Source organism: Lagopus muta, chromosome 5, assembly GCF_023343835.1.
Source record: "Lagopus muta isolate bLagMut1 chromosome 5, bLagMut1 primary, whole genome shotgun sequence".
Classification (NCBI taxonomy): Eukaryota; Metazoa; Chordata; class Aves; order Galliformes; family Phasianidae; genus Lagopus; species Lagopus muta.
Window position 1 is genome coordinate 34012563 of NC_064437.1, and position 13875 is coordinate 34026437.

General features: G+C 40.2%; 1 protein-coding gene and 1 long non-coding RNA gene across 5 annotated transcripts in view; one reads left to right on the forward strand and one right to left on the reverse strand.

Moving 5' to 3' along the window:
* Positions 1–306: 306 nt before the first annotated feature.
* LOC125693166 (uncharacterized) overlaps positions 307–13875 on the forward strand; it is a 28676-nt gene continuing 15107 nt past the window's right edge. Inside the window, exon 1 of the long non-coding RNA XR_007377009.1 lies at positions 307–1093. This is a non-coding gene — a long non-coding RNA (uncharacterized LOC125693166). The remainder of the gene's footprint in view (positions 1094–13875) is intronic.
* RASGEF1A (RasGEF domain family member 1A) overlaps positions 6861–13875 on the reverse strand; it is a 148887-nt gene continuing 141872 nt past the window's right edge. For all 4 annotated transcript variants that reach the window (XM_048944684.1, XM_048944685.1, XM_048944687.1 and 1 more), the window contains 9 exons: positions 12279–12500; positions 11916–11990; positions 11612–11704; positions 10729–10831; positions 10355–10434; positions 9206–9397; positions 8222–8345; positions 7933–8005; positions 6861–7120 (listed from right to left, as the gene is read on the reverse strand). In XM_048944684.1, coding sequence (XP_048800641.1) covers positions 7096–7120; positions 7933–8005; positions 8222–8345; positions 9206–9397; positions 10355–10434; positions 10729–10831; positions 11612–11704; positions 11916–11990; positions 12279–12500 — 987 coding nt within the window. In that variant the 3' untranslated portion in view covers positions 6861–7095. The remainder of the gene's footprint in view (positions 7121–7932; positions 8006–8221; positions 8346–9205; positions 9398–10354; positions 10435–10728; positions 10832–11611; positions 11705–11915; positions 11991–12278; positions 12501–13875) is intronic.

Sequence of the window (13875 nt, forward strand, 5' to 3'; positions counted from 1 at the left end):
TGCCCATTCTGGCCACAAACACCCTCTGCAATTAGCCAGGCCAGGCATTGGCTCAGGGCTGTGATCTGAGTCTGCTGCATATGATGTGGGTGAGGTGTGATGTGAGTGGGGTGGTTTAACACTGCTAGCCTGCAATTCTCATCTCTATTGATAAGAAGCTGCTTGCTGCACTGCTGTTTCCTCAGCCTGCTCTGGGGGACCCTTGTTTCAGGCAACCTTTGCTTTAACAGTGAAGGTAAGCCTCAGGTGATCTTCCTTCTACAGAGCAAGCTCAGCACCTTGATTATCATAAGCCTCAGTGTGGATAATGAGGTCCCACGACCATTAGCCCAATCCTGCACAAAAGCAGAAATCCTTCAGCAGCCAGGGCCGAGTGCCTCAGGCAGTGCTGCAGGGAGTCTGAGGAGCAAAGCAGAACAAGCGAGGCTGATTCCATTTGTCACAAGCACAGGGAAGCCGTGGTGTGTGGTTTGGTGCCAGCCCTGTGCCGTTGCAGGTGCTGTTTATGTGACACACTGGTTCCCATTTCTAAGCTGCACGTGTGGAAAGCCAGCTGTGTTTTCCTGGAGGAGTCATTGTGTTTTAGCATCAGAGCTGTAAATATAGTAACATTTGTTTAAATACGAACATGCTTCATAGAAATGAGAAGTAATGTTTGTTGGCTTTTCCAGCCGTTGCATGTTATATGCATTAATTGTCATATTTCCAAGAAACTAACATCTGTGGAAGGAGGGGGAAGTGTTCGTGATTAGGGATGTCCAACTGAGATTAGCGTGATACACTTTCATGTTAGATGTTGTACAAAATGAAGTCAGGCTTTTCTTCTCAGTTCAGGCCTTGCTGCATGCTGGTGTATTGCATTTATGAATGTAGTGGCCTTTTCCATGGTTAGATTGGTAGATTAGAAAATAGCTGCTTGAAAACCCTGCCGTGAGGGGTGGTCCTTGCCACAGCTGTGGTGATTGCTTTAACGATGGCAGCTGTGTGCTTAATTAGGGCTGCGTGCGGTAACTGCCTGATCTCAGTAGGAGTCTGAAGCTAGTAGAGGAGGTTTCTTCTGGACAATGTGGTCTATGTCTTGTGTTAAAGTAAGGTAAGCCTTTGCTTGTTCTACTGGGATGGATTGCTTTGAGTTTGAAGTTAAGGATGGGAATGGTCCTGGTTAGAATAGGGAGACTGGGGTGCTTCTGTGGAGGGTTTGTGCTGGGTTTGTAGCTGAGATCTGTAGGCTGTTACTGTAAAGCAAACCGTACTTCTGAAATTAAGACTGTTAAACAGAGTTATTCCATGTTTGAGTCTGATGGCACAGGATTGCCTTAACACACAGCCCTGTTTGGGGAGTGTAGCTGTGCTCTGTGGTAAGTAAAGCATGTTTGTCTTCGCTGGGAAGAAAATGTTTAACTTGGTGTTCTCGGTGACCTGGCTGGTTTGTCCCCACCTTCATTTGTAGGCTTCGTTTTCTCCCAATTGAAGGGATAACTTGAAGGAAAAAAATAAAATCACTGGGGTTACTTTGTGCTCAGGTAAATTCTGAAGAGGAGGTCAGGCACAGATGGAGCTTAGGCTCCTCAGTGCATGTGGGCAGCACCTGTCCTTGCCAGGCAGTTATCAGGAACAGCTGTGTGCTATTGTGGTCTACAATCACTTGGAGTTGCTGTGTAATTGGTTTGGTTTGGTTGTTCTTCTGGTTTCTAAATCTCTTTGGAGTAGGCTTCTTGGCTGCTGAGTTCTTGTGAAGTTCTCTGTGGATGCTGTGGAATTTCTGAGAGGGGAATTGAGAAATGCAGGGAAAAGTGTGAGTTATTGATTATTATTATTGATTTGTATTGTTGATTTGTTTGAATTTTATGCTTAAAAAGCATTTTAGGAGAGACTTCTCAAACTGGGACTAATTGTTTAGCACTGAGTACTTAAGACTTTAGACATGAATAGTTCAGTATTTTCAGTATTTTGAGTGCTATAAATGTAAAAAGGTTTCTATCAAATATGTGACTCACAACTGCATGCAAGCAGAAGAGTTAAAGGAATGAATGCATTTGCAGTAGACAAGTTGGCAGAGCTCAATTTCCAGTAATCTGGGTTTCAACTGCAGTCCACTTATCATCCCTAATGTAAGTCTGAAGCTGATGTCTCAGTGGGTTGTTTCTGTTATTGGTTTGGTTGATGTTTCTATGTGAGAGACATTTCCTTTTCTCATTTGGATTGGTTTACAGTGCTGGTATACCCTTGGATTCCTAGTTTGGGGGATATTAGCAATAATGCCACCTTGAAATTGAATATAAACAGGGATATTGTTTAAATATTAAAAGGGAACTTTCAGTGTTGGATGTTGATGGAAAGCAACTCTTTCCTATTTAACACACCCTGGATTCAGGAGAGGCCTCAGGATGCTCACATGCCAGATGTTATCAACTACTTTGATGTTTGTCAGTATTGATTTTCAAATTAATTAAAGCAAGTATCTTAATTTGTTAGGCAAAATTAAAAACATCAGGTTACTTGCAAAGAGACCTCCTTTACATCCTGCTTTATTGGCTTGGATTTGTGGTTTTTTTTTTTTTTTTTTGTAGTTAGTACTGATAGTTTCAAGTAATCATATACTGGAATCAACAAATACTGCTTTCTACAGCCAAAGTGCCCTTTGTTATTTGTTAGAAGCCTAATGCCACAAGTAGTGTATTCTATTGGGTTGGAAGCAGTACAGTTACTGGCTTGTTATTCTGAATTTCATGTCGCGTTTTCTGCTGGTTTGAATTTCTTATCACATCTGAGGAGAAGGCAGGACACATCTCAGGCTGTGTAAGCACTTCCTGCATGACATGTACCTGGATTATATTTCCTTATGGAAACATGCCAAAACCTTAAAGGTGTTTTGCAGCTGCTAAACGTGTCTGTTTTCTGCACAGAAGCTGAAAGTGGTGTCAAGGAGCCTTAAAAGTGGTGGCATGAGAAATTTCAGGACTACTTAAATCCTTTTGCGTTCCAAGCGAGGTGTTGGAGATAACTGTGCTTCAAATGCACTGCCAAACTGATCCAGAAAGTACCTTTATTTCATACTCACCTTGGGGTATACCTGTGCGTGTAGTGCTAAGAGATGATGCTGTTGGGGAAGCAGTGGAATAGAAATGTTCTGCAGGATCACTGAGCATCTGTTGGAGATGTGCTGAGACTTCAAAGCGTGCCCAGTTATCTCTGCCTTTCAAGGGACAGGCATTGAAGGGAGAACTTGGAAGTAGCAGTTGTTAATACTTGCATGCTCACTGGTCTGGGGATTTCCTCTACAGTTGTACTAGTTTAGGATAAGTGTTTCTGACTTTTTAATTCTCTCATTGTCCACACAGGCTTATATGATGGCTGCAGAGAGCTGTAAGGCAAAACATTTTCCATACATTGTTTTCAGGCTTTTCCAATTAGATGGGAGGCTGGAGTGGCCCTGGTGAACTTCATTACACTGCAGACTGAAAAAGATCTGTTTCTTACTATTCTCAGAAAAATTATGTTTTATATCCCCCAAGTATGTTTGAATATGTTTGAGTATCTGTTATCAGCTGAATTTCGCTGCCTGAGAATTATTTGCTGAAAGAAAGCTGTTTTTTTTAGCTTGGCTTTGAACTATTAACTTGATAAATGAGGTTGCTGCTACTATCGCTAGAAACATCTTGCTGGCAATCAGTTGCTGCTTATTGTAGTTGTGTTGTTTCTCTAATGGAAGTAAAGCGCCTGGAAAGCCTTTTATTGTTTCCTCCTATGCCTGTGTAAATAGCTAACTTATCCCAATGATATCCCAAAAAGTTTTACGGAAAGGGTTGTTAAGCACTGAAATAGGCTCCCCAGGCAGGTGGTTGAGTCACCATCCCTGTGTGTGTTTAAAAACCGTTTGATGTGGTGCTGAGGGTTGTTAGAGTAGTATGGTTAAGTTGGGGTTGGACTTGATGATCTTTAAAATCTTTTCCAACCTGAGCAGTTCTATGACTGGATGGGAAGTAGCTGGAAATGAGTTTTCAAGGCTGTAATAGGCGAATTAAGAGTGTGAACTGGTCATCGAGAATCCTGTCTGCTTGATCCTCTGAGTATTGGTAAACATTATCTTTTCTAATGAGCCACGATGACTGAAAGTAGTGCTGTTCTACTCTGTCAGTCTGTCAGCTGTGGATGTCTGGTTACCAAAACAATTTCCACAGTGTTTTTTAAACAGATGGAAAATGCTTAGGGGATCTCCAGAGCTCCTTCAATTGTGAGGTCAAGCAATTTTTTTAAGGCTTATATCCTTGAGATAGGAGGTAGTGTGGTAGGACTGTGGCGAAGCATTAGGAAGGCTGGATTTCCCTCGCAGATCAGGGCTTAATAAGTCAGGATTTAAATTGCAGTAAAAAAAAAAAAGTTCTTTGCAATGATGTTATCTTCCACAGTTGGTTCACCATGTTCACACACTGGTTTGTTGTGTCGGTTTACAAGTGGAAAAACAGCCACAGAAAAAGTTGGGTCTTGTTGAAGCAACTCTTTTTTATTAATGCAAGCACATCCAGTCAAACACAGAATATCCTGCTTTATGGTACAGCTTTATATTTAGCATTTCAGCTCAGAATAGCAAAACACAGTATTTAAGGAATGTATCAAACTGAGGGAAGAAAAAGAAAAAGGAACCAATGTGGATACTGCATTGATTTCAAGTATATACTAGGACTGATTGACCAGTGAAGTGCACATTCATGTGAAAGCTTTTTTTTTTTTTTAATACATTTACAGGAAGTGTTCTAAAATTGCATTTCAAATATATATTTTTTCTTAAATTTTAAGCATCCCTTTTAAATCTCAATTACATAAACAAAGCTGATATACAATCCCTTTTATAGTGTCCAACAATGTTACTAGCTAGAACATCTCTGAAAGTGCAAAACACTGTAATAATACAGTATAAATATTCTTACTCTAGTCCAGGACTGAAGGTCAGTACTTCAGCACAGGAAAAATAGCAGCAGATCATAAGAATTATCCCTTCTCCTTTTCTGGGCTGTTCCTGGCAACAGTTCTACTTTTTCCTACTTCTTCAAGGCATAACTTGCTTTTCTTCCTCTTTGATCCCAATGCTATGGGAATAGCAAAATGTTAATTTCTCTCTGCTATTATCCCACTGTTGTAACTCACTGTTGCCATTTTAAGTATTTAGCAGGGGGCAGGAGGGAGAATAGGGAGAGAGGGGAAAGGCTCTTGAATATTTCACTGTACTGCAGGGCCAACACAGCAAACATTTTCTGTTAAGTGTGTGCTGATGCTACGTGAAACAGTGGCACTGCTCAAGGCTGTAGGCACTCAGCAAGAAGAGGCAACTGGACTGGAATAAACTTGACCCTCGCTCCAGCAAGTCTTGTACCTGCTTCAACACAGAACAGAATAGGATACTACTCAAAATGGACCACTTTTAACTGAAGTGGTGCAGAGATCCTCTGTGATCTATGACAGAAGTCTGTAACCACAGCACTTTAAAGGGCTTGTGAAGAAAGAAAAATTCTAATACAACAGCCCAGCTCAGTCTTCGTTTAAGAATACCTGGCCCTCATGCCTTAAGAGAACAGTTACTGGAAAGGGTAGTAGATATTCACAGGTAATAATTCACAAAGCAAAGTAGTTTTCAATCTGAGCCTATTTTCTTTTTTTCTTAACTTGACGTTTGGGGAGAAGGGGAAAAAAAAATATTGAAATATGTAACATTTTTTCTGAAATGGATAGCTTAGTCTTAAGCTTCTCATGCTCATCTGGATAGATAAATAGGTATAAACTTAGGGTGAAAAGGAGAAGTTGGACATGATGGGCATTACTTCTAGCTATCAATGAGTTTATAGATCATCTCTAACCTTGATGTAGATCCAAAGGCTTGATTAGTTCCTTATATTGTTTTCCTATAGATTTCAGTGGGTCCTGCCCCAGACTGTCATGGCTTGCAAAACACTAGAACAAGTTGATGATGTAAGTCAGTCTTTGCTTTGGTCTTGAAGTCCAGACTAGCATTTTTGAAGGAACCAAGGGGTTTAAATGCCCAAGTCAGTAGAGATGAGCTCTTGACCCTCTTTGGCAATTTCAGCCTTAGCTGGACATCTGAGTTAACTTCCCTCTCCTTTATTTGTGCATGATTATTTTTTTTTCTGTAAACTGTTGGCAGAAATACATATTGAACCTGTTTTGCAGAGATTATCTAGGTTAGACATCATTCTCTTAAAAAAAAATAAAATAAAATCCCTGATTTTGGAAAGGAAAACACAAACTATTCTGACAATCAGAATTTGAAGGATAGTTCCCAGAAGACGTGTGCGAAGTCACACATGCACACACATACGCACACACAGACACACAACCCTCAGTAGTTACCCCGTCTTCTCTTTAAATCGTGTAACAAAAATACGTTTGCTGCACCATCAATGTCACAGGCAGGTATACTCTACCTCACGTGTCATATTCTTCATTTTAATTAAAAAGTACGTTGTGGCTGGTTTTGAGACATCCATATTTTTATTTTCCTTGCTTCCAATCCAGCGTAATAGAAGGTACACTACACAATGTCAGTACCTTGTAAGGCACTATTTTCTGATGTAGGAGAGGAACAGGCTTACTGCAGATGTCTAAGGCCTTGACTCTACAAACACTCGTATGTACGATCGCTCTCGCCGATTGGAATGAAACCACAGGTAGACACACAGAGTGTTGTGTAGGCTATTGGTCCAATGGAGTATTTAACACCGGCTCTAGCTGAGATGTGTGTTTTAACTTTTGTTTGTTTTGGTGGAAGTAATAAAAAATAAAAATTTGGATGCTGATAGAATAAGGTCTCCCCAGGGATCCCACCTCCCATGATACGCTTCATCTCTGAGAACAGGGCCCTGCCCTTTTTTTTTTTTTCTTAAATAAAAAAACAAAACCCTTCACTTAAGTGCCTTAAGGTTGACATGTGAAATATTTACCACATTTTGTTTCATAAAAGGTACTGTATATACAAAACAGACCTCAACCAGTGAGGTCATCTTAACTCAGTCCAAGTCTTTCAGGTTGTAAAAACACATTCATTCTGTGTGCTTTGAAGTCTGCAGATCAGATCCAAAAATCTCAGGCCCTGTTAAGCAGAGTAGTCCTAGAGAAAGAAGTAATAGAAATAAAGCTTTGTATTGTGATAGTCCTTACAGTTTTGGTAAAGGTTGGCAATGGACCTGTCTTTCTTCCATAACTGGAAGCCTTTCTTCAAAGGCTGTTTATGGGGGAGGAGTGATACGAAAAGGGCAGCCTGGTCTGCCGGTTGGTGACCGTGCACATAGCAGGGGGTTGGAACTGGATGATCATTGTGGTCCTTTTCAACCCAGGACATTCTAGGATTATATGAAAGGGTTGATTTTTCAACAATTACAAATTAGTTTATCTCTCTAAATTCCAAAATAATACTGACTTGAAATAAAGATATAACCTTTGTAGCCTTCAGAATGTGCTCAGGCAAGTGACATAAGTTCCCTCCTCGTTTTCAACTATTGCTTGCAGTACAATAGAGACTCAAATACAGACTCTAGGACTATGTCTGATAGCCTGAACTGAGTATGTTCTCTCATGGTCTCAAGCAGTGCTCTTGGAGCCTGAGTTGACTAGAGAAGTTTTATCAGAATTCTATATTTTTTTTTAATCGGATCTGAATTTTGAAAGAAATGAAGTACATTTAGGCCAAAATGGAATTATTTACTGGATGGACATGCAAGCAGGCGGGAATCTTTTCACTTTTTCAAAGAAGTTTCTTTTCACTTTTTTTTTTTTTTTCCAAAAAAGCTCACTCTTTTGTACCTGTTTTTTGATGTTCTCAGGCTGCAGATAAAGCTGAGTTGAATGTGCGACAGTGCTTATGAAGAGTTCACAAGTATGTATGTGTGTCTGTAAAAATCTCATGCTGAGGAAGCTTCTTACCTGAGTGTTTTCCAGCTGTCTTTTTCCATGTGGTTTTCTGGACCTTCACTTTCAAAAGATGCAATAAACAGAGCTGGTAAATAAGAAAAGAACAATTGGATTCTTTAAAAGAAACCAATATAAAATAATATAACAGTTGTAATTTAAGACTTTACTAGTGAGGTTTACTCCTATCAGGAGCCAATGTGGAACTGCTAATACATACTTATGAAATATTGTTCTTGTCTGCTAACTGTTCACTCTGTACTTTAAATAGGAAGACGATATAATGTTCAGTAAGGGTTTTTACCTTCTTCACTGTAAATGGGTGCAGTGAGTAGATAACTCTGGATCTTCTTGTCCTTTTCAAAAGGACACTCGACCTGCTTCCATGTCAGGAAATCATGAATCTGTCTTGATATTTCCCAGAATTTCTGCATGAGGTAATTTAAAAAACTTTACAATCACTTTTCCTTCAAATACTGATTCCTCTCTGTAACTTCAGAGCCTCTGTCTCATTCTCATTCACGTTTCTGCTCTTACTATCCTTTATTCCACCTCTTTCCTTGTTATTCTTTCCTATTACATTTTTAAGAAGAAGAAATTTCTCTCTACTGTGGCCTTTACACAGCTTTCAGAGTTTGGGGTTCTGAACGTATTCCAGGAGCACAGCTGCGGAGTGACAAATGTTTACTGTTCCAAACAATTTTCTTGTATTTGCCTTTGCATTTTTTAAATTTTAAAACTTGCACAGGTGTAACCGTCCTTGAAGACATCTCCCTTCTCAGTTGGCAAAGATAAGATTATTTAAGTTCAGTTTTTAATTGATTAACTTTTTAACATTTGAGTCTTGGCTTCAAAATTCTTATTTTTCTTATCCATCTTCATCTATCAGTTCTTTTGTTACAAATATGATTTCACCTCCTTCTGTATTCATGCAGTTCATGGTTTGCAGTGTGCTTTTTTCATTTCATAACTAACAGAAGTTAACCTCTCTTTAACTCTGTTTTAAAACCCTACCTCTTAGCTGAAGGCAATTAAATGCCAGCAGTCCTGTGGATTCTCTTCTACACATGCAATTGTGTGTGGTTCTGCTGGACACAGAATACAAACATAGCAACTGCGATCACTGGTCTTTCACAGAAACTTGGTATTGAGACCTTAATATCACTTCCCCTGGATGGTGGTATCATTTAGTCTAGTTGACAGCAATGCTTAAACATCTGACACTTGAAAACCGTAATGCACAGTGTTTGCCTAAGCATTATAGATCTTACAAAAAAACAAACCCTACCTTGAAGTTTATCTGCCCATTGGGTAAGCGGTTTGTGTGTATTTTGTGCAGGAAGTAGATATCTTTGATAAACAGGTTGAAAACTGGGATGACTATTTTCTCTCGATTGCTGTTGGCAGTCTGAGATCGCTGTGCTGCTCCTTGCAGGGCCGTGCGGTAATTGCAGAAGTTGCTGGATGGATCCATGTGATGCTGTTTTTATGGGGGGAAAGGCAGTCGTGTCACAAAAATGACTTAAATATTATTAAAAAAAAAAAAAAAAAAAACACAACAACAAAAAAAACCCTGATATTATTGGAGTACATGCTGTATGATTTCACTGGGTACCTTTTAAGCTTATAAAATAAGAGTACCTTATGTTGTAATCAGGTCTGGATTATCACAGAAATCACAGGATGGCCAGGGTTGGAAGGGACCTCAAGGATCATGAATCTCCAGCCCCCCTGCCACATGCAGGGCCACCAAGCTCCACATTTAATGCTAGACCAGGCTGCCCAGGGCCCCATTCAACCTGGACTTGAACACCTCCAGGGATGGACGGGGCATCCACAGCCTCTCTGGGCAGCTGTTCCAGCACCTCACCACTCTCTCTGTAAGGAATTTCCCTGGATTCAGAAGTTTTGTTTCCTAATTCTTGTCTAGTTTGAAAGGAGGGTTACACAATAGCTTTACTCTGTGCTTTCATTCCATTGCTAACACGAAGATGAAAAGAAATAAATGACTACTGGGGGGTAAGAAGAGATAATTATTTCGACTTGCTGTCATTAATCTAACGATTGCAATTAAATTTAGTTTTCAGTCAGATTCAGGCCACTAGATGGAGTAATCTAATCAGTTTTATGGGATGCGAAAAAGCATTCACTTGCATGAAGAATGTAAGGTACTTTGATGCTGGGGGGGTAAAGATATGATAGGTAGCCTGCAGAAAATATGATAGCCTACAGAAAACAAACATTAACTCTTTTTTTGCAGTTAAGCAAGAGTTTTGGAATTCAGGAAACGCTCTCCCTGATGTTTATATACAGGTGACCATTGACAGAGGTCACAGATCTGTGAGCCTCTGTGATCTCTGACTTGATTTAATCCAGACCATCACTGTGAAATTACTATCTAACGGATTTCTAAATCAAGTCTGACCTTTACACATACCTCTAACACGTCGAATTTGGCAGTTTTGACCTTGGACCAAGTTTTCTTTAGCCGTGCCACAGGACTCAAGTTCATGCCAGCTAAATGGGGAGAAAAGACACAAAACAAGCAACTGAGTTGAAGGAACATAGGGTTAATACATACTTTTATGGCAGCACCTTGCTTATACTTTGGAAGGCAGTTCAGCTTGACAAACAGAAGATGTAGGTAACACCCTACCACCACACACAAGCATTCCTCTGTCACTGATGCGTACTGTGCCTGTAGAAGGGCTGGTGTGGTGTGGTCAGCCAGCTTAAGGCAAGTATAAGCGTGGTCCTGACAGTTGGTTGCAAAATGTGGTGCCTTTTGTCATCTGTGTTCAGGTTACTTACAGATAATAGCCATCATTGAGTTGAAGTTTCCAATGTTGAAGCACTCTCTTGCCACATCAATGAAAAATTCCACCATTCTTGTACGCTGTTTTTTCTTTACAACCTGGAAAAAATCAAGATCTGTTAAGAGGGAAGGGGTGGTCTGAATTTTGGTTGGCATTTTTGGTTGAAGGCGTTACTACAAGCTGATTGAAGAGAGGCTTCAAGGCTTTATCTAGTTAAGCAATCTGAGTATGTAGGCCTGAGGATATTTTATGAAGATGTTTTTTTTTATTAAAATAGTATGTGAGGCCATTACCAATTATTTGCCCAGTTGTGGAAGAGTGTAATTCAGTTCCATGTCCTAGTGAACTTGTATGAACAAGCCGGACACCTCTCAGCTGCTTCCCATTTCTGGGAAAGGGGCACATCAAGCTGCTATCAGAAGAATCTATGTCAAAATGCTTAAACCTAAAGAGGCAGCAGCAGACAGACTTAAGAACAGGGTGTGTAGCCTGGATGTGAAGAGGAATAATGGCCACGTCTTGATATTCTTTTCCCCTTATATTCTGTATAGATGCCTATCATAGAAATTCATGCATGCATTTGAAAATAAATACATAACAATTTTAAACTTCCAACTCAAACTCCATGCAACTTTCATCTTGCTACGTGTCTGTTACTATGGGAGCTACCCAAAACTGGAGAACACTTGCAAGGGCAAATATAGCTGTGAACTCTTAATCTTCTGCTCTTAAACAAAAGCATGCAAATAATTTAATGCTTGAATGATGCAATTATCTTTAATTACATTGCTTCTGTTTAAATCTCTTTTAGACCACTACCTACCACTTGTGCTTAAGGACAAGATTATTTTTCAATCTTATCTTCTGCTCGTACCTACCCTGCAAATCTCAGTGGCCACCAGCATGCTAAGACAGTTGAACCAGTTGTCATAGGCCTCCAAATTGTAGGTTTTGGTAACATCGCCTCGGCACTGCAAGAGAAAAGACCATGTATTTATTAATCTTCATTGTGATGAGGTTGGTATACCAAGGGATATTGCTTTGTCTTATTCAAAATCTTATTGGATTTTGTTTAAGGCACGAGCTTAAAGAAGGTTAGGAAATGAAAACCCTTCATGCACAAAGCATACAGGAATCCTGATCAGTCTTTACTTCTGTTTTTCCCTGTACCCCTTTGTGTACCTTGTGATTATCCAGAGAGTCCATGTGGCTGACAATCTGCATCAGATCCTCTGGGTAAATGTTGCTCACCCGTTCCTGAGTCAGAAAGATTAGAGATTGTCATTGTACAGGCAGACAGAGTTCAGTTCACCAATAAGACCTAAGTTATTAGGCAGTTTTATAACTTTAATATTCTTTAAGCTTTCTTTACTCATAAATACCAAGTGTTTATATGGAAGTTATCTAGATGTTCTCATTCATCACTTGGTATATTATTTAATGAACGCATTAGGGGCTATCACTGAACCCTGCAGCAAAATACAGCGAGTAGATAAATATTTAATAAATGGAAAACAAAATAACTCTCGCAAACTTATGTCTCACCAGTTCAATATGGGTTAGCTGTTGTGCCAAGATCAGAGGGTCACAGCACACACTCAGAATGTCCTTTTGAGTAGACTGTGGCTTGGTTTTGAGGATGGTGCCTTTGTCCGTAGCAGGTTGCCGGAATTTCTCTTTGATTTCCTGGTATTGGCTCCGTGCAGAGAGAGCCATCAGGAGGTTCTGTGTCATCTGGCTAATGATCTTTTTCACCGTGCCATTTTCCTATAAGAAAGCCAGACACAACTTCTTATACCATATAATTTTTGCATACATTTATATGCTTAGGAAGGATATAAACAGGAGGGGGATTGACTGTTTATGAGGGTGGATAGTGATAGGACAAGGGGGAATGGTTTTAAACTGAGACAGGGGAGGCTTAGGTTAGATATTAGGAGGAAGTTTTCACGCAGAGGGTGGTGAGGCACTGGAACAGGTTGCCCAAGGAGGTTGTGGATGCCCCATCCCTGGAGGCATTCAAGGCCAGGCTGGATGTGGCTCTGGGCAGCCTGGTCTGCTGGCTGGCGACCCTGCACACAGCAGGGGGTTGGAACCAGATGGTCATTGTGGTCCTTTTCAACTCAGGCCGTTCTAGGATTTAAATGAAAAGCCTTCCCATTCTGATCAGACTCCCTGATGATCAAGTCTACTTGGCAAGTGTAGAATCCAGGGAATGCATATCACATCCAGAAATATAGCCCTAAAATATCCCCAGTGTGGATTTGAAAAATTAAACCCTCCACTGATCTAGGCATATCCGTGTTCTTTGATAATTTAAAATGCTCTGTGCAGGTTTTATGTCCTTATAGATCCAACCCTTAGATTGGTACAGCAAAAAATATATAACCCACCCAGTCAGGTTTGGTTTTGTTTGATAGCTAAAACCACTGAATTATTTTCGCAGCGGGCTCTTTGTGTCCTACAGACATTTCCTTCTGAAGTCAACCCCAAGGAGCTAACCTTAATTGCATTTATACTCTTCTGTCCCTCCTTTTGCCTCTTCAAATGACTTGAGTTCTCTAACCTTGCACTCTCTGTTGCTGGAAAAACTAATTGTTAACAGTCCTTTTCCTTTCCATTATGCTGTTGTTCTCCTGCTTTTGTGCAAATTATTTCTCTTGAAATTAGCCACAGGTTGAGATCTTAGCTTACAATACGCTGTACTGCTTTCTGCCAGTCAACTGGATGCACTAGAAAGAGCTGCAATGACTGTGATGGTTCAGAAAGCCACTAATGTGCAGTGATAATGGAAATTATGTAGCAGATGTGAGAGAAGATGACTACCAAATACTTGTATATTGCATGCTATAATTAAGCAATAATAGTGTCAGAATGTTGCTTTACAAGGCAATAATCCAACTCCCAAGTGGAATAAAATGAAAAGCTGGAAGCAGTGTAGCTCATCTTGATGAGCAACTGGATTACCACTAAACAGCAGCTGGCTGGAGCCATTTTGGATATTGTGCTACAAGTGCTTAGAAATGCCGAGGGAACATGGTAGGGGGACTAAAATAGAGAGCTAATTCTGCTCTCCCCTATACTGAGCTTTCTGTTGAAATCACTTGACCTCAGCTGCTGTGCCTGACTTGCCATGCCTCTG